An 18,767-nucleotide genomic window follows, 5' to 3' on the forward strand; every position below is an offset into this window, starting at 1 on the left:
GCAGTGATCCGAATATGCCACTGGTATTCATCATTACTTACCTCACCAGTGAGGTCCAGCAACATCACCCTTGTCGGTGGCATCCTCTGCTCAGCTGCTGGCAGCCTAGCGCTCCCAGTAATGGACGTTTGTGTCATGGGTGATGGCCAGCCTGCACATGTGCATTGCAGGCAATGGGGACCATATTACTTTTGCCAACAATAGATGGCGTAAGCAATATAGTGACAAACAGTAATTTTTAATGCTGTTTGTTAGATATTGAAAGGACATAATTCCTTTAGCAAGTGTCTCGATGAAAAAATGGGGCCCTTAGTATATTTGAATATGTGCAGAAAAGAGAATTGATATAAGCGGCCCACAGCCATTAATTGTTTTAAAGAACTGCTTTCAAACATTGAAAGTAAGAGCTTTTGTCTAATCACGTGACGAAAGATTCAGTTCAGGGTTTCAGAATATCCATGCTTAAGCACAGATGAGGTCATTAGTACCTCAGTCAATCTGATTATACACAAGCATGGATAAAACCTAGATTATTAGGGTGCCTTGAGGACCAAGTTTGAAAAACCCTAGGCTATTTTTGGGGGGATTGAAGGTGTACCACCAATGCATAAGGTCTACACCACAGAAGCATGCCAAAGGGACCTTCAGTAGTGTTCCTGGCTATGTTTAAGTTTTAGGTACAGAAATCATCCAATGGATAGAAGTGCTAATAAGCCAATTCACCCAAAAGTAGACATGTACCCAATGCGGATAGACCACTATACATTCACACCAAGCTTGTCAGGTAACACACAATATGTAAACAGTGGTTTTATTGCCAGTTGACATGGTCTGTTCAGGGTAATACATATATAAAAACAGTAATTAGAGTAAGGGTGACATAGCCAAGCAGAACAAAAGAAAAAACACAGAGTGACGTTACATATTGTCATCATCAGAGTCATCCTCTTCTTCTAAAGATTCCTGGTAGAAAGAGAACAACACTGGTTTAGCACCAACTATCAGATAAGCACACCACAACTGGAGGCAATGGATACATTTACCTTTGCATATTTCTCTGCTTCTTCCCGAATGTCTTTGGGTACCGTTTCATGTCTTCCATTAGTTACTGAAAATAGTTTTTTGTAGTAACAGTTAAAGAAAAGCTAGGCAATAATAAATCTGTAACCCAAGTACCAGACCCTCCTTCTACAGGGAGGGGTCACCACAAGACAGAGAATGGGTCTTTTTGACATACAAACATCCGCTGTGCACATGGCCCATATATAGAACCTTCATCATAACGTGTACATAGGTTTGGCAATGTAATCCATAAGCAATTGAGTGCAACTAAAAGGCCCCTACAAACTAGACGACCTGCAAACAATGCAATGTCGTCAATGATTTCCCCTGAACTCCCAGACAAACGATCTGGTGCAAACACACTGTGCAATGTAACAAACGACCAAACAATAAATCTTGCATCGTTTGGTGGTTAGATCATGTAACCATATCGCCTGGTCATCCAGTAGAGCGTACACTGCATGATCTGCGGGGAATCATTAACGAGATAGACAGATCTTCCTGTATGTACAAAAGATCTGATGAACGACGCCATGCATAGTGCGCACACTTGGCGATTTGTTGCTCCAATGCAACAAATCATTCCAAATATCATCTAGTGTGTAGGGGCCATAACAGTATACTATATTGTATACTTACTTTCTCCAACCCAGCTCAGTTCCAGTTCAAAGGCTTTATCTTTTACTTCATCATGGACAATATAGATTCTATAAAAGAAAAAAAAGAGTAACTCCAAAATTAAAAAAAAAAAAAAAACAACTAGTTCTGAAGATACTAAAACCACGAATACCTATTTTCCACCAAAAACCCAGGTCCGACCTGGGTTTTCAGACATGGTTCCAACCCTGGTCAGACACAGTTTACACAGCACCATCGATCTGGGTTATTCTCAGGTCAGCCCCGTTCACACTGAACCTGACTAGTGAGCTCATAAAAAGTGGGAGGTGACTGCTCCACAACCACCAATCACCTAATTTTAGGGATAACCCAGGTCCACCCCGGGTTGGATTGCCGGGTCACTTGACCCAGGTTATTTTTCAGGGACCCTTTTACATTGAGCTGCGACCCGGGTAGACCCAGCAAAAACCCAGGTTTATGCACTGGTGTAAAAGGGGTATTAGATGGCCCTGCTCCTGAGAGCTTACAATCTACAGCGGAGGGCAGACAGTGGGGAGAGTGTATGAGGAGCACAATTCTTGGTACCTCATTTGGGACCCATGTCCGCTGCCTAACACAAAGGTTTGTTGCTTTTATAAATTGTATGGTAATTGTTCCCACACTGCTCTGCACTCTATTGCTTCCATGCCAGAGAATCGCTTCCATATTTTCCCAGCACTACAGAATTCATCCTCCTGAAATCTAACACCTCTGTTCTTGTGTATTTGCCATGGTCTGTCATTATTCAGCATATGCATGTCGGCATATATATTCTCATGAATGTTTAATAGCCACTTTGCAAACACTTAAGGAACATGGCACTAAAACACTAGTGATCCCTACTCAGGGGCAATTCATATCAGCAGGAATTTCTGAGCACGAAATTGCAACTTAAATATTGCACACGTCGCAATTAATTTTCATGAAGTGCGCTCCTGCACTCCTCGAAAATCAACTGTAAACAACCATTCCTAGGAATTGCAGCCAAGTCGCATGATAATTCTACAAAGCGTGAGCTGGGAGTAATGCTGGACAAAGTGGGAAAAATCACCCTGAGCCCCCCAAAAGTGCCAAATAACATAGCAGAAGTAACATAGTATTAGAAGGCGGTTAGTAGCCGTAAGCAAAGTTCTGGATGTTCAAAGTTGTAAATGGTTGATTTTTACATTTTTTAGTAAGAGTAAAAATGGAGTGTAGGGAGGGTTGAGGAGCTAGCACTTAATAGGTTTTTTTATTTACGTTATATAAACTCCTTCCCTCCAACCCCTTCCTCAGTTTGAACTTAAAAAGCCCCAAGGGTAGTTTGAAGGAAATAATGACAGGCTAGCATCCTTCTCACACGCAACAACCCAGTAAGGGAGAGATCGTAGTGGCTCCTAGATGGACTCGTTAAATCTTTCTCAATCAGGGGAACACAATAAGCAGCACTCCAGCTGTTGAACTACAAATCTCAGCATGCCTTGCAACAATTTTATGACTAAATAGCAAGACTGTGGCATTGCATGCTGGGATGTGTAGTTCTACAACAGATGGAGTGCCGCTTATTGCCCACCCCTACTCTAGATGTACAAAAGCTGCCCCATGGGAGGGTATGTTCAGCCTTGGCTGAACCTAATACTTTCAATCAAAATGAAGTATCCCTGGACGCCAAGTCATGAAATCCGGCTACATGTACGCACTGAGGACCATAGAGTTGCTGTACATAACAGCTCTGCGGAAGCTCCATGCCGCGTCACCCACGAAGTTCCAACTCAACAAGTGGAATGAGCGGAGATCCTAGCCGAATTGTATTGCCCCCATAGTGTCAAGCCCAAAACTGGCTGCTTCCACTGCATGTAGCTGAGAGGGGAATGTCAAACAAAGATTTTTCTGCAGGGTTAAAATGGGCAATTAATACATTTTCATTGCAATCCCCCCAAAAGGAGTACTTCAAAGCTTGAGCTTTGACAATTTTGTTTTTCCTTTCTATTTTATCTTAGTGCATACTTACATTTTTGCTACTTCTTTCACTACTTCTCGGCATGTCATGTCCTTCATCTGAGAAACACACACTCACACCATGGGTTGGTTATACACTGATAAATGCACCCGTATCATGATCATACAGCATCAAAGTACAATTCAGTGACCCCTGCTTGCACTTTTTCCATATTTTCTTATGTTACAGCCTTATTCCAAAATGGAATAAATTCATTTTTGTCCTCAAAATTCTACACACAATATCCCATGACGACAACGTGTAAGACATTTGCTTTTGAGATTTTTGCAAATTTATTTAAAAAACAAACGAAATCACATGTATATAAGTATTCACAGCCTTTGCCATGAAACTCAAAATTGAGCTCAGGTACATCCTGTTTCCACTGATCATCCCCGAGACGTTCCTACATCTTAATTGGAGTCTACCTGTGGTAAATTCAATTGTTTGGACATGATTTTGAAAGGCATACACCTGTCTATATAAGGTCCCACACTTGACAGTGCATGTCAGAGCACAAACCAAGCATATAAGCTTACCATACTATCCCTTTAAACTGGGGCACTCATTGATTACATTTTTGGCTGATTAAAACCAGGTGAAATTCAGGCTTGAAGTCAGCCAGCCACCCACAGAACCTGTGTAATTCGTGAGTGTCTCGGTTTAAAAAGGATCATCAGGAGGGTGTCTGAGTGGTTCCAAATTTATTATGCAGCAGGAAAACTACCCCAAAACATACAGCCAATGTCATTAAGAACTATCTTAAGCGTAAAGAAGAACAAGGAGTCCTGGAAGTGATGATATGGCCACCACAGAGCCCTGATCTGAATATCATCAAGTCTGTCTGGGACTACATGAAGAGACAGAAGGATTTGAGCAAGCCTACATCCACAGCAGCTCTGAGGTTAGTTCTCCAAGATGTTTGGAACAACCTCCCTGCCGAGTTCCTTCAAAAACTGTGTGCAAGTGTATCTAGAAGAATTGATGCTGTTTTGAAGGCAAAGGGTGGTCACACCAAATATTGATTTGACTTAGATTTCTCTTCTGTTCATTCACTTTGCATTTTGTTAATTGATAAAAATAAACCATTAACACTTCTATTTTTTAAAGCATTCTTACTTTGCAGCATTTTTTACTCACCTGCCTAAAACTTTAATACTGTATATATGTATAGTTTTATTTATTCTTGCATAACAGTGATTTTTAAAAATTATAGTATGTTCATAGAGCAAGTGTTTGTGCCACCTGCAAGTAATGTGTGTGTGTATAGTCATTAAGAATAATTGCATTTTGTTAGTCTTTTGGTGGACTAGGTGGGATGGAGAGGTTGATGTAAATATCTTGTGTGTTTTGCTTTCCTCATTTGCAATAAAATAATTCAGGGATTGTATTATTACAGAACTTAAAGAGCAGACACTGAGTTACCAACACATAATCTGCATTACAGCCAGTCAGAAGTGTACAACACAACACATGTGCTGCTGTATATACCATTAACACACTCACCTGCAGTTTTTCGATCTCTGTTTTGGCTGCCTGTTTGGCTTTACCAATTGAGCATCCCCAATAGCCCTAGAACACATAGAAATGTTAATCTTTATTTACCATATCTTGGCTTTGAGCACAAAAAGCATACGCTGCTCATCTAAACCCTTTATACAGCACAGTCAAAAGTGGCAGCCAGATGACGATACTTCCCATGTTAACAGAAACTGGGTATGAACAAAACGATTAAAGGACCACTACATTGAAAATTCAAGTTGATGGTTTTATAATCAAACTTGTTCTTTTGGTTATTTCCTTTATTTTTAGTGGTGCTTAGTATGAATGAGGATTAAAGAGGATGGGTCATGTTTCAGGGGGGAGGGGGAGATGGAGAGTCCATTTTACACCACCTGGTAGAAAGCCCAAAATAGATCAGTGAGCTATAATGTGAAAGCCAGCTGCAAAGTCCTATGTGACTCCCTCCTCAAACAGGTCTGCATGCTCTAGGCAGGGGAGCGAGCGGTATCCGGCCATTAGGTCTACAGTAAAATGGTAGACAGACAATGTTTAGGTAGACAATACAAGTTAGGCAATAGGTCGACACACTAAAGGTCAACTAGTAAGAAGTTGAACACAGAAATGGTTGACATTTTTTTGTTAGGATTAGGCACTTACCCAGATGGCTAGGGGATAGGCACCAGGAGGGAGGGTTAGGGTGAAGATTAGGGCTAGAAAAAAAAAAGTCGACCTTTTTACATGTCGACTTTTAGTGTGTTGACCTATTGCCTGTCTAACTAGTATAGTCTACCTTTTCATTGTAGACCTAATGAGCCACACCTGGAGCGAGCTGGAGTCAGACAGCTCCTTCTGGCTGGCAGAGAGAATGTGTTCTTTTACTGAACCTACAAAGCACTATGTAATATAGACTTCGTCTGAAACATGACAAAAATTCTTTAATTAGGTTTCAATGCATGTTTAATTATATAAAATGTATAGGATAATACCAGGCAAATGCTTAAATGTACAGATGTGCCTAAAGCTGCATACACACCTAAAGATTTTCTATCCAACCAGCCAACTAGTTGATTGGTTGGAATGAAAATCTGGTAAATTATGAAAGCAAATGACAACCAGCAATTTGCTCCCAAACGCCGGAAAATGGACTAAAACTGTTTGAACAATTTGTTTAGATCAAACATTTAACAAAGTTGTCTGACCGACCATTTTCATCTGTTTTCTGGCATTTAGGAGCAAATTGCTGATCATCAGTTACTCCCATACATTACCAGATTTTCATTCCAACCAATCAACTAGTTGGTTGGTTGGACAGAAAATCTTTAGGCATGTACCCAGCTTTACATTTAAGCAACATACAGATTGCAGTCACACACAGGTATTCGTAGTTCTTACTATAAACACTAGCTAGATATCTGCTGGTTTTATGACCATTCATACACAATTTGAATTTCCCTTTTCATCACACAAAAATCATTCCATGTATTGTTAGGTTTGGGGTGTTGAGGCTGCCTTATAAATATTTGTATTTCTTATAACATTCCTTTTTTTAATGCGATATATGTTTGTTTATTGGTGACCAATACATAATACAAATGTCAAACCGTCACATAGAATACCATCCAATAAAGTATGGGACTTCTTGTAACATTCTAAGTGCCAAGAACCCTAGAGACATGTCCGCCCAATAACCAGTTCACATAATACTTATTTGGTGCATCATTTGGAAAAGGTCTTCATATACTGTAATATAGTATTCATTAGCTACATGAACATAAACCAAAATAAATGTAAACTTACATAGGATATACCAGATGGGTCAACCATATACAATTGAGCGCCATCGTCTTCATTATAAGATCCCAACATGAAACTGCAAGAAAAATCATGTGAAGACAAATGCAGAACAGGACTTTGCTATGGTTTAAAAATATAGTTGTATTATTTCATCAGTTTTGAACGTTTATAGTAATGTGTGCTTGATGGGATCAACATATGGTTTTTAATTTATGCCATGTAAAATTAGACTTACGCAACTTAGTTAGTAATAAAAAAGGTTTACGTTTTTTGTTTTATTCTTATTTAGTGTGATAAGAAATGCAATATCTTCTTTTAAAGGCCCAAGAGAAGTCAAATAAATGTGTTTGACATACGCTGGTGAGCGAGCACTTGATGCAGAGGGTTCAGTCTACAGCAGATCCTTCATTGTGCCTCGTATTCTTGTGCTAAAATCCATTCAATAGATTAGGCAGCATTGCAAATGCTGTCATCTGTAAGTGCTCTTTGTGTTCTAATCTCCTTTATATGCTTTTACTAGTATAAAAAGAAACCCGAGGCATTACACAGCAGTCACAGCTGTGATACATAGCTAAAGCTCTATTTTTCAGCTACCTAGATCTCCCCAATAGACAGTGACTTCTGTAGGCGGCAAAATGCGTTGTTCATTTTGAATTTTACAAAGATAGAACCACTACAATAAAAAACAATAGCTGTGATATCTTTTTAATTATGAAGTCGACAACCAATTCCTATAATCTGTACACATTTACTAGTGGTGACTGAAAGCCTGTTTCATTTCTTACCTGCAGCCAAACGGCCTGACAGCACTATACAGTGTATACGCATGTACGTACATGGCCACTCTGTCGGAGAGATGCTAACAGGAGGCAGAAGACAACTACATTAATAATTAACAAGGACAATAATCGGTTTTACACCCATCATTGATAAAAATGGAAGACTGTACCTTTAATGGAATGTCATAGCCATAATTTGATCTGAAGTTAGAAGCTTCCTCTCTAGCAATGTCTGCCAAGGAACGTGCATCTGCCAGGAGCCCAGCAACAGCCTGCAATTCATACACAGAGTGTCATTACGTTGGTAGGTTATGTCATTCTGATTTTACACCATACCAAGTTCTTATACAGTAGTATTTACTTTTATATTCAAGCTATTCTTTAGTTTGTGCTTGAAAATGTATAAACAATCATTTCACATGAGTAAAGTGGCAATTAAAGACTATCCACTGAGTAATGGAGAGTCATGCAACCTGTGGTTCTTCCATTACTGGGGAACCTCATGTCCCAGACAGTTTTTCAAATATTACAAAGTCTTAAGGAGCTTCGATCACTCATAGGGGTATATTTACTAAAGTGAGAGTTTTTAGAGGTGGAGATGTTGTCCACAGCAACCAATCAGATTCTAGCTATTATCTTCCAGAAGGTGCTAGTTAAATGTTCAGTCAAATCTCCACTTCTATGGGCAACATCTCCACTTCTAAATGCTCACCTTTAGTAAATATACCCCATATAGTCTAATGGCACACAAATTGTTCATGCAAACAGCTGACTTAATGGATCAGAGGTGCAAGGAATGAATCCAATTTTACTGTATTAATCCAGCCCACCCAATGGTAAAACTTCTACCATCTGTCTTTGTTTGAATTGAACAGCATAAACTAGTGCTGGATCTTTTACAGAAGTATCACACTTGCATGTACATGCTGTAATGCTCAGTCACCCCCCCTGCACAGAAGGAGCGCACACAGCACACGTAACAATTTTGTAACCAACGATTTTCTGTCAGATTTTCCCTTGAAAAAGTGAACGATTTCTTGAAGTGTAATGAACGATTTTTTGAACGATGAACGAATGTTTCTTCCCTTAATGAAAATCATCATGTTGGATAGTCTGAAATGGACGATGAACGATAACTACAAACGGGAGTGCGCATTTGTGATTATCATTCATAGTTATAAAAACTCATAAACTGAATGATTTTTTTGAACGATTTAACGATAACGACGTCGACGAATTGTTAAAAAAAAAAAAAAAAAATCGGTAAGTGTGTATGCACCATTACATTTAAGTACAAGCTCCTCTGTCAGCAATTGTTGTAAAGGGAGTCCTAGTGCATGAATTAGAACCACACTGCTGGTGTGCGAGTGACCCCTTGTACCACGGAGCATGAACAATCAATACAATATCGTTTGAAGAACAATTGTAATCATGGTTATATTCTATTATGTCACGTCCAAACAAAATCCATGCAGTGTACTAGAGACCTCACCATCCCAATGGCCATGGAATAAATGGTCACACATGAAATTTGAGAAGAACTGGAAGCCACCTCATAGGTGGGAAGTCAATTGTTGTTGGGTGATTAATAACTGAATATTGTTCAAGCGCTGTAACAAAACTGTGATATGTGGGATACCAAATAAATAAAACAAGATCCTTCACCATCCAAAACGATCATCAGCATAGAGAGGATATTGGAGGCCAAAAAAGCGGATGAGTTTACCTAAAGAGGACACCTACCATTAGAGAGGGGGGGGGGGGGCGGGGGGAGAAGAGAGAGGAGACAGAAGGAACGGTCAGAGAGGTAAGAGGACAGCCAGGCGAGGGCAGTATCACATAGACCAAGGGAGAGGGGTCGAGGAGAATGAGCATAGTACCCTATGGGGCCAATTAATTGCTTGGTCAGCAGGGCACATTTAGCCTTTTAATATCGGCCAGGGTGCGGCGTTCTGCTTAAAGAGCCTAGCAAGCAGGCTAACACAGTTTTCACACTACAGAATTAATGAGCAACATCTATGACTTGCTGTTTCTAATTGAACTGCAAGGGCATTGGCAGCGCACTTCATGAAAATATCCCACAAGATGCAGGTAATGTTAATTTGCAAGCACAGGGCACTGAACACGTGGCTCATTGAATCAGCTCTATGTACTCCACATGAGAATAATCTGGCCTCAAATAATGCTGCCTTAATACATTTACCAAAAAGAACATTTTACTTGATCAAACATTGCCAACAATTTAGAGCCCTGAGCAGCATATGAAGCATTATATTTCTCTACCAACAATTCTATCCATGTTTATAGGAACCAAAGCTGATTTCTACAGAGTACAACTTCCATCATGATCTATCAGCCCAGGTTATAACATGATACACTGCAGGTACAGAAGAGATATCGTGGGACTAGTTAACACTGGGAATATTAGGGAGAAGTCTTCCATACTTTATAATGCACCAATGAAAAAAAAAAGAATTGCAATTTTAGTACAATATGGAGAGCTGGAGTGTAGATTTAAAGAGCATTTGAATTGTACCACTTCTTTACAAAGACAATAAAACAACCAACATTGTTCCACTACAATATAGTTGTTTAAAAACACCAACAAACTACGAGACAGTGTTTATGATGCATTTATAACACCTGTAATTCCTATTTTCTGAGTGAACAGTCACAAGGGATTTTCTCCTTACCATTCCGACATGCCGATCCACATTAAAGATGCGCTTGTTAGAACCTTCTTCATAAAGTTTAGACAGCACAAGTTTTTCTACACCAAACACAACTCCGTCCTTACATCTGATGCCAATGGCAGTGCTGAAACATGAAAAGAATGAAGAGATGGAATTCCCAATCCAGACTACACAAGAAATATTGGGCTCGATTCAATTGAGCGCTATGTAAATTGCGCCGTGAGATAGCTCCCGGAGCTATTCAATCCATCGCGGTGTTAGGTCGGGGAAGGCTCATTCTCGCGCCTTAAACATGGCTTTTAGCTGCGAGAACAGGCATTCCCCGACCTAACTTCCCGGCGAGATGCTGTTTTCCAGGCACGGCACGAAGGGCAGAAAACAGCCTCGCGCCAGGACTTTTGTCGGATTTCTGCTCGCATCCCCGGAGGAATGCGAGAAGAAATCCTTAGTCGGGGTTAGCTGCGCAGTGTATTGAATAGCTCCGGGAGCTGATTCCTGGCGCTATTCACATCGCGTAGAATAGAATTGTGCCCTTTATCTGGTTAAAATGGTAAATACAGAAAGGGTGGCTACATAAAATAATTACTTATCAGTCTTAAATGTCAACATTGACCATGTCGACATCTATCATGTAGACAGTGGTGAAATATCGACATATCATCCCTGGTGGCCCAGCGGTGACTTACCTGCTCTGAGCACTGCAGCTACTCCAGTGCAGCTTCTGGGTCCAGGCGGTCATGTGACCGTCACTTCCGTGTCAGACCTCTGATTCACCTGTGTTAGGGTATTTTTCTGCTATCCCTAATGCCTACCACAAACCTTCCCTCTACCCTAACGTCAACACTAAGAATGTTGACATTTCATATGTCAGCATTGTGAGAATGTCGACACAGTGACGGTCGATATATTGTGTCAAATTCATAAGTGTCTACATTGTAGTATTGACATTACAATAGTTGACATGGTCAGCCTTTTGAATACATCCCATCAGGGCTAACCCATCTCTAACTTAGGGGGAGATGTACCTTGGAGAGAGATAAAGCACCAACTAATCAGCTCCTGTTAATTTTCAGACACAGCCTGTAAAGTGACAGCTAGGAGTAGATTGGTTGGTAATTTATCTCCAAGGCTTAGTTCATCTCTCCTTTAGTCATTACAAATAACCTAAAGGCTGTTACACACTAGATGCTGTCTAGTGTATGTAAGACCTCGTTAGCGACGGAACCTGGCGGGGGTGCCGGCATCAGCAAGTGCATACACACTTGCCGATGCCGGCAGCGAGGGCGGGTGGACATGCTGATAGCCCATCGGACCTGCATCCATGTTAGACGGAGAATGTCGCTGACGAAGCACCAGAGTACGAATCATCAGCGACATAGCGGGTACACACAGGCCGATGTGGACAATATATTGGGCGACATATCGTCTAGTGTGTATCCAGCACAACTCAGCAAAGCTTGGGATATTTTTGGAAAACAGTTTGATACAGTTTACAAGTAGCCCCACGTGTAAGATGGTACATTCAAATTCTATATTCCAAACAGTATTAAAGTAATGATGTGTAAATTTTATTTAAAATGTTAATTTCACATAAGTAAGAAAAAAATAATCTGTGATTTGATGCAGTTTTAATTACAAAGTTTCCTCGAACCGCCAATTCTAATAAGAGTGAAACAGACTACAGATGGTATTTTAATGAATTTGGGGTTGCTGAATTCAAAAATGAAAGTATTTTTTTTCGAATTGTCTCTAGTTCTTGAGAGAATAGATGCCCTCAAGTCATAATGAACTTTTCCATATGCACGCATTATGGCTATCTATCGGAACATTCTAGAAGGAGAGACACGCAAATATTCTAGGTGCTCACTCTGCAATCATTCTAGAATATTCCCGCTCTGTATACCAGTGATCGGCCACCCAGCCAGCAGTCAGATGACCGTTGTCTATTGTGTTTTTCTTGTTTCATATCAGTGTAGCTCAAAAATTCGAGCCAAGCTAGGAAAACAGATGTCATATTCACAATCAGTACCACAAAGTTACCCCAAAATTGCTCTATGATTGGCAATAAAAATTAGTGTTGATCAGGTTTATAAATCTTACTGTAAAAAATAGTTTCATATTACAAAGGTGCAAAAGCTGCTGTTTGAAAACAAATACAATAAGGGATTGTTAAAAAATTTTCCCAACTAAATGAACACAAGTCACATTTTAAAACTGGCTTGGTCATGAAAGGAAGGGGTGACTGGACCCTCCAATCAATAAGTCATCACAATCTTTAAGATGAAAGGTAGGCATACTATACTATTCAAGCAGTCATTCTGTTTGTGTTTAACATTACACAGAATGCACCCCCCCCCACACACATACATTAGATCAATACTGAAGTCATAAATATCACCTTGAGAGAAAATAAATTAACTATTTCCTTACCTACTGTTTTCCACTGCTTTAGCAGCATATTCAACCTGAAACACTCTGCCATCTGGAGAGAATGTAGAGGCCGACAGGTCATACTGTAATCATAACAAAAAACAAAAGCCAGTGTATGTTAAAGGTTAATTTCCAGTACAAAAAGACATCCGTAATAAAGGTAAACATTGGCAGGTCAAAAAAGATACCATTTATAAGACCTTCCATGAAAGTCACTGGTTCATGCTTTTTACATTTTCAAAATGCAGTCTATGGTGGGAGAGACATTACTGTGACATTTTTATGCCTTATAATCACACAGTGATGTTAATTTATTATATTGTAAATGTTTGACTGTACCACAATGACTATGCACATCATATTAATATCTGTCATAGGGGGAATTCAATTATCTGCAATGTTCCACTGGAACCTCATGCGTTACTATTAAGAGGGCTATCTGGGCAGGATTACCTTGCTTGTTTTGTCCGCACCCCAGTGAGGTGCAAGTGAGGTATTCCCTATCTTTATTATCTGAAATTTTATCATCTGCACATCAGTTAAGGTTCTGACAGAACATTGAGCTCAATTGAATGTTCCCCCATATAAATCAAGCTATGGCTAATTCTATCCGATAAATCGCTCCATTCCCTTCGGTACACTGTGTGGGCTTCTGTTGAAATCGGATTGTTGCATTAGGTATCTCATCATGTTAATACAGACCACCACACAGCAGTATCCAAACTGAGCCATCATTTGGGCCCAATTTCTTCAGGGACTAAAACAGATTTGACCCCGAGAGTTCCAGTGGAATGATCCATACAGTTCAGGGAAAGGGGGGTGAGGTTACTATTCAAAATAACCCTTGTGCTGCAACCTGGTCATCTACAGGCTAAAGGCTTGATTCAGAGATTTACACAATGCAGATCGAGCGAATTTTAGCCATTGCACATGCTAGGAAGCCATAATGTGCATGCACAGCGATTGGTTTGCGATTATGCTCGCACAGGGGATTCATTTGCAAAGTGAGTGTCATGTAGTCAGCATTTGGGAGAGCCAGCAGGGGGGGGGCTAGGCAAACGCAGGCGTGATCTCCTTTGCAGCATGAGAGTTCTCAGTGTTAGGAGAGACACAAGTCAGACTTACTCAGCAGCTGTGTGGCTGCGTTAATCTTACAAATGTTTACGCTGTTGCATGTCATTCAGTGGATATGAGAAGGCAGCAGTGGGCGTCCCTAAGTTGCCGACATCTCATGGCTATCTGTAACTTGCAGGTTATTATATTTACCAAATTAAGTTTATACAAATAGCAAGAAGGCAGGGCTGTGCAGTCTAAATGGATAACCAAAAATTAAAGCAGTATTTCAATTGCATGGCTCATAATTTATAGAGCTCAATATTAGTGGTCTCTCAACACTTTGTTGGGCGGTCCGCCTGGCAAAAGTCCCCTGCCACCCAGCACCATGACACGGATGAAAGTTTTGCTGCACTGACCCCTGCCGTCCGGCACTGTGACAAAGATGAAAAGTAAGCTGCACTGACGTATCATATAGACGTGCCGGGCAGCATCAGACTGGAGAACAGAGAAGATCTCTCTATCTAGGGCACTGTTAAAAAAAATAATTTGGTTTCAAAAAGAAGAATATATAAAATGTTCATCTCGAGTTTAAATCAATATAAGGCCATCCATTTCATGAATTTTTTGATAAGCTTTCGTCTTTAAAGCGGTTCAGAGTACTACGGGCACGTACGAGTCGCTTGAGGGTTAGTTTTCTTCCATCTGCTGTGCGCATGCTGAATGCTATGAATGTATCTCTTAGTTAATTTAACATCATTATTTTATGTAACTGTCTGTAATAACCTCTACCATGGATTGCTATTTCACTGGTTTTTTAGCGTGTTTTTGTCAACGTAATTTTGTCTGTCAAACTTGTTTTGCTGATGATAACAAATAAATACAATTCAACATTTTCATTATTAATGCCGCTATAACTCTTCCTGCTACGCCTTTTACCAAGGCGAAGCAGAAAGCACTACTGATGAGATCTCATCTGCTGGAGTGAAAACTCATCCCTCCGGCGATCCCTGCCTGAGCACACAGCTTTGTCTCCCTTGCTGTCCGACTCCACTGGGCAAGCGCTAGATCTCGCGTGCAGCCCCCTGGAGACATCAGCCGCCACAGCTGGGACAGTGCTGTCCCTGCTCTGGTTGTAGGGCAATGATACTGATATCGAGCTGTCAATATTGAAAGCTGCAGCTGTCGGGTGGTCAGTACCACTGACCGTTCATATATTGCCCAGCACATCAGTGCTATTATCTTACCGATAATGATAAGAGCGCATTGCGCCCCTATCATTTACCACCATACCCCACTTTAAAACATTGGGGAGAAGCGGTATCAGTGCTGATACCACTCCTTCCCCAGATCGCAGGTTACCCCAATGTTTGTAACTGGCAGCATTCTGATGAATTACTTAAGCTACACTATTTGTTATCAGTTACTTATATAGCGCACACATATTACACAGCGCTTTACAGAGAATATTTGTCCATTCACATCAGTCCCTGCCCCAGTGGAGCTTACAATCTATATTCCCTACCACATGCTCACATACACACTAGGGTTAATTTTTGTTGGGACCCAATTAACCTACCAATATATTTTTTTTGAGTGTGTGAGAAAACCAGAGCTCCCAGAGGAGCACAGGGAGAATATACAAACTCCACATAGTTAGGGCTGTAGTGGGTACAATACTGAAGATCTACAAATGCAGCATATTTTGATGCTACATTTAACTAGCCAACTAATTAGGGAGCTCTATGGTAAACTCTTTCATTAGAACACAGGTTCTCAAACTTGGTCCTCAGGACCCCAAACAGTGCATGTTTTCCATGTCTCCTCACAGAATCACAAGTGAAATAATTAGCTCCACCCGTGGATCTTTTACAATGTATCAGTGAGTAATGAAACCTGTGCACCTGCTGGGTGACCTGGAAAATGTGAACTGTGTGGGATCCTGAGGACTGAATTTGAGAACCACTGCACTAGAAGGTTTCTCCACCAAGACTGATCTGTGCAGGATCCATTAGACTAATGGGCCCCATCCATCTGCTATGGATTGCCACGATGCTGCAACCCAGCATCGCAGAAATCCAACATGTTGGAATTTGCCAATTTGACGATCGCAAACAAAAAATTATCGCGATCATCAAATCTCCAACATTTAACATGCCAAATGTCTGCGATCCGACGATGGATTGCAGAACATCGATGGTGGGCGATCGGACATTTCCGATCGCATCCAGACGATCCGTCGCAGATGTATGGCCTCCTTAAGCTCTCATGTGCGTCCTTATATAATGCCTCTTGCGTGTTCTTTACATTTGTTTGCTATATGTATTGTTGTCTATTGTACAGTAATACGCTACATTTATCACTACTCTTGCATTTATGCTTTTTGAGGTTGGTGCTGGTTAGTCTTCCACAATTTTGCTTTACTCCCTAAAGCTGGGTACACACTAGACGATATCTTGAGCGATTTGGCCAATTCCGATGCATCGGAACGACAAATATGTACCCACTATCGAGATTCCGATGCGCGCTTTGTTTTCTGTACATGCAGAAAGATCTGAGGATGTCGCTAGCAATGCCATGCTGCCGCATGCAGCATGGACCCCACTACCTGCCACCGTCGCTCTGTCACTGCCGGCACCCCCGATGGGTCTGACGCTTAAGAGGTCGGAACACGCTAGACATTGTCTAGTGTGTACCGGCCTTTACTGTAAAGCACTGCAGATTTTTGTGCTACGTTATAAATTAAATAATAATAATGATGCAGGCGCACCAGGAGGATTACCGAGCCTATATCAAACACAAATATCTGCCAGCATTCTATACAGTTGTAACAACGAAGAGCATGATTTCGGGGAAGTTACTATGTATTAACAGTTATTTATATAATGCACACATACTATGCAGTGCGTTCCAGAAGATATTTGAGCCATTCACATAAGTCCTCGTCCCAGTGGAGCTTACAATCTGTTGGGAAGATGTACTATAGCAGCACTTACCGTGCCGCTATCGCTCTTCCGGCTTCGCCTCTTATCAAGTCATTAAAAAAGCAGGATACAACAACATTGAGAAGTATTAAAATCTCACCCGCCAAAGTGGGGGAGAGAAAACTCCAACCCTCCAGGGAGTCCCTTTAAGACCTAGAGTATAAGCCTAGTGCTGATGTGCTGTGTCATACCCACTGGCATGCCCAAGATCTCGCAATCATTGCAAAATCTCATGCGCAGCAGACACGCTAGAAAAAAAAAAAAAAGCACGCTTATCATTTTTTAATAACATCTGGAAGATTTCCATTCGCCAAGCAATAATATGGCAATGGCAAAACCATTAGAAGTTCACAGATAAAGTAGAGAAAAGCAATTTCTCTCCTTTACATTGAACATCTGTATGTATGAAAGTAGGCAAGCGTCAAATAATGCATGGTTATAGCGCATTTGCCACCTCTTACATCTCCCCCTATATTCTACTTTTTAGATTGTGAGTGGAAATCGGAGAACCTGGAGTAAACCCTCACACAGCAGAGCATACAAACTCAACGCATACAGCATCCTGGTTGCGAATCGAACTCAAGATGGGATGAACTTTAAATCCTGGCTGTCAGGTTGCTGGCGCCAGAATCCCATCACCAGTCACAATCTCAGCACCAGCATCCTGCCAGTAAGTAGTGGGGTTAGGGTTAAGGTTAGGCACTGGGGGGGGGGGGGGGGGGTTAGGATACTTACTGACAGGTGGCGATATCCTAACCCTATCGGAATGCCATTGTCTGGTTTCTGACCACCGGGATCCCAAGCGCTGGCATCCCATACCCAACCCCCGGAGTGAGGCAGCAAGCTAACCACTGTGCCGCCGCACTGCATTAAATGCACAAATCTAACGAGGAAAGGAGCTGGGATATCTAGAATCAAGAAGATGGAAGGGAAGTGTGCCTATGATATCCCATACATCCTGACATTTCCCAGAAAAGCCGGGACAGTTGGGAGTTACGGATATGCAGGGACATACAGTAATGTGCACTGAAGCCTGCGCATCCTGCACCAGCGTCCCCGGCTGCGCCCTCCCGGAGACTAGTTTCACTTTCACCTGCAGCCAACGAGTCAGCACCGTGTGCACTCCCGGCCGGGCCCGCTGCACATACACTAGAGGCCGGGGTTCAGTCCTTCCAGCTCCCGCCGCACACAGAGGAAGGGAAGGGAAGGGGGGGGGGGGGGGCGCTGGGAAGCCCCGCATTATGAATAAGCCGCTGCACCAGGCTCGGGCAGAGCAGCCAGCTGGCCCCCAGGGACACACCCCACTACCCAGTTACAAAGCAGCCACTCACCCCGGTCCCGATGGAGCTCATGTCTGACAGTACCCGGCGGCGGCAGGCGGTGATACTGCACTTTCACACTCCTCACTTCCTCCGTACACACGCACCAGCCAGTATCCCGTAATGTGATTGGCCAGCCTTAATCGAATCAGCAGTTGCGTTCACTTGCGCAGGCCCAGTATATCGCACTCTAGATAATAATGGGGGACGGAGCTCAAGAGACAACCGATCAAGCCGCAGGTAATGTATCTGGCAGCGCCCCCCTGTGGCCGGAGGCCTGTAAGGCTGGCTGTCAATTGTCAGTCACTGCATTTTGAAAGAAGCATTTTGTGTGTCAGCAAAAAGCAACATAAAGGGTTCATGTCCGGCTAATTCCTTAGTTACCTTCCCAGTACAGTGGGTAGACAAATTTAAATATTTGGGTCTTAAATACATTATATTCAGTTGGACGTTAAAAGCCAATTGGAATATTTAAAAACAAAGGCAATAAGCTGAATAAAACTACCCTTATCTCT

At 41.7% G+C, this 18,767-nt stretch overlaps 1 protein-coding gene across 1 annotated transcript; it reads right to left on the reverse strand.

Moving 5' to 3' along the window:
- Positions 1–797: 797 nt before the first annotated feature.
- On the reverse strand, positions 798–18,435 carry PSMA3 (proteasome 20S subunit alpha 3). The gene is made up of 11 exons (XM_088456584.1): positions 18,265–18,435; positions 12,897–12,979; positions 10,467–10,590; positions 7,944–8,045; positions 7,780–7,853; positions 6,998–7,070; positions 5,204–5,269; positions 3,710–3,756; positions 1,702–1,769; positions 1,044–1,108; positions 798–963 (listed from the first exon to the last, which is right to left on the reverse strand). Exons 1-11 carry the CDS (start codon positions 18,283–18,285, stop codon positions 919–921), a joined length of 768 nt encoding a protein of 255 aa, XP_088312710.1. The 5' UTR covers positions 18,286–18,435; the 3' UTR covers positions 798–918.
- Between the last annotated feature and the right edge of the window lie 332 nt (positions 18,436–18,767).

This window comes from Taudactylus pleione, unplaced genomic scaffold, assembly GCF_031769625.1.
Source record: "Taudactylus pleione unplaced genomic scaffold, aTauple2 ptg000707l, whole genome shotgun sequence".
Taxonomy (NCBI): domain Eukaryota; kingdom Metazoa; phylum Chordata; class Amphibia; order Anura; family Myobatrachidae; genus Taudactylus; species Taudactylus pleione.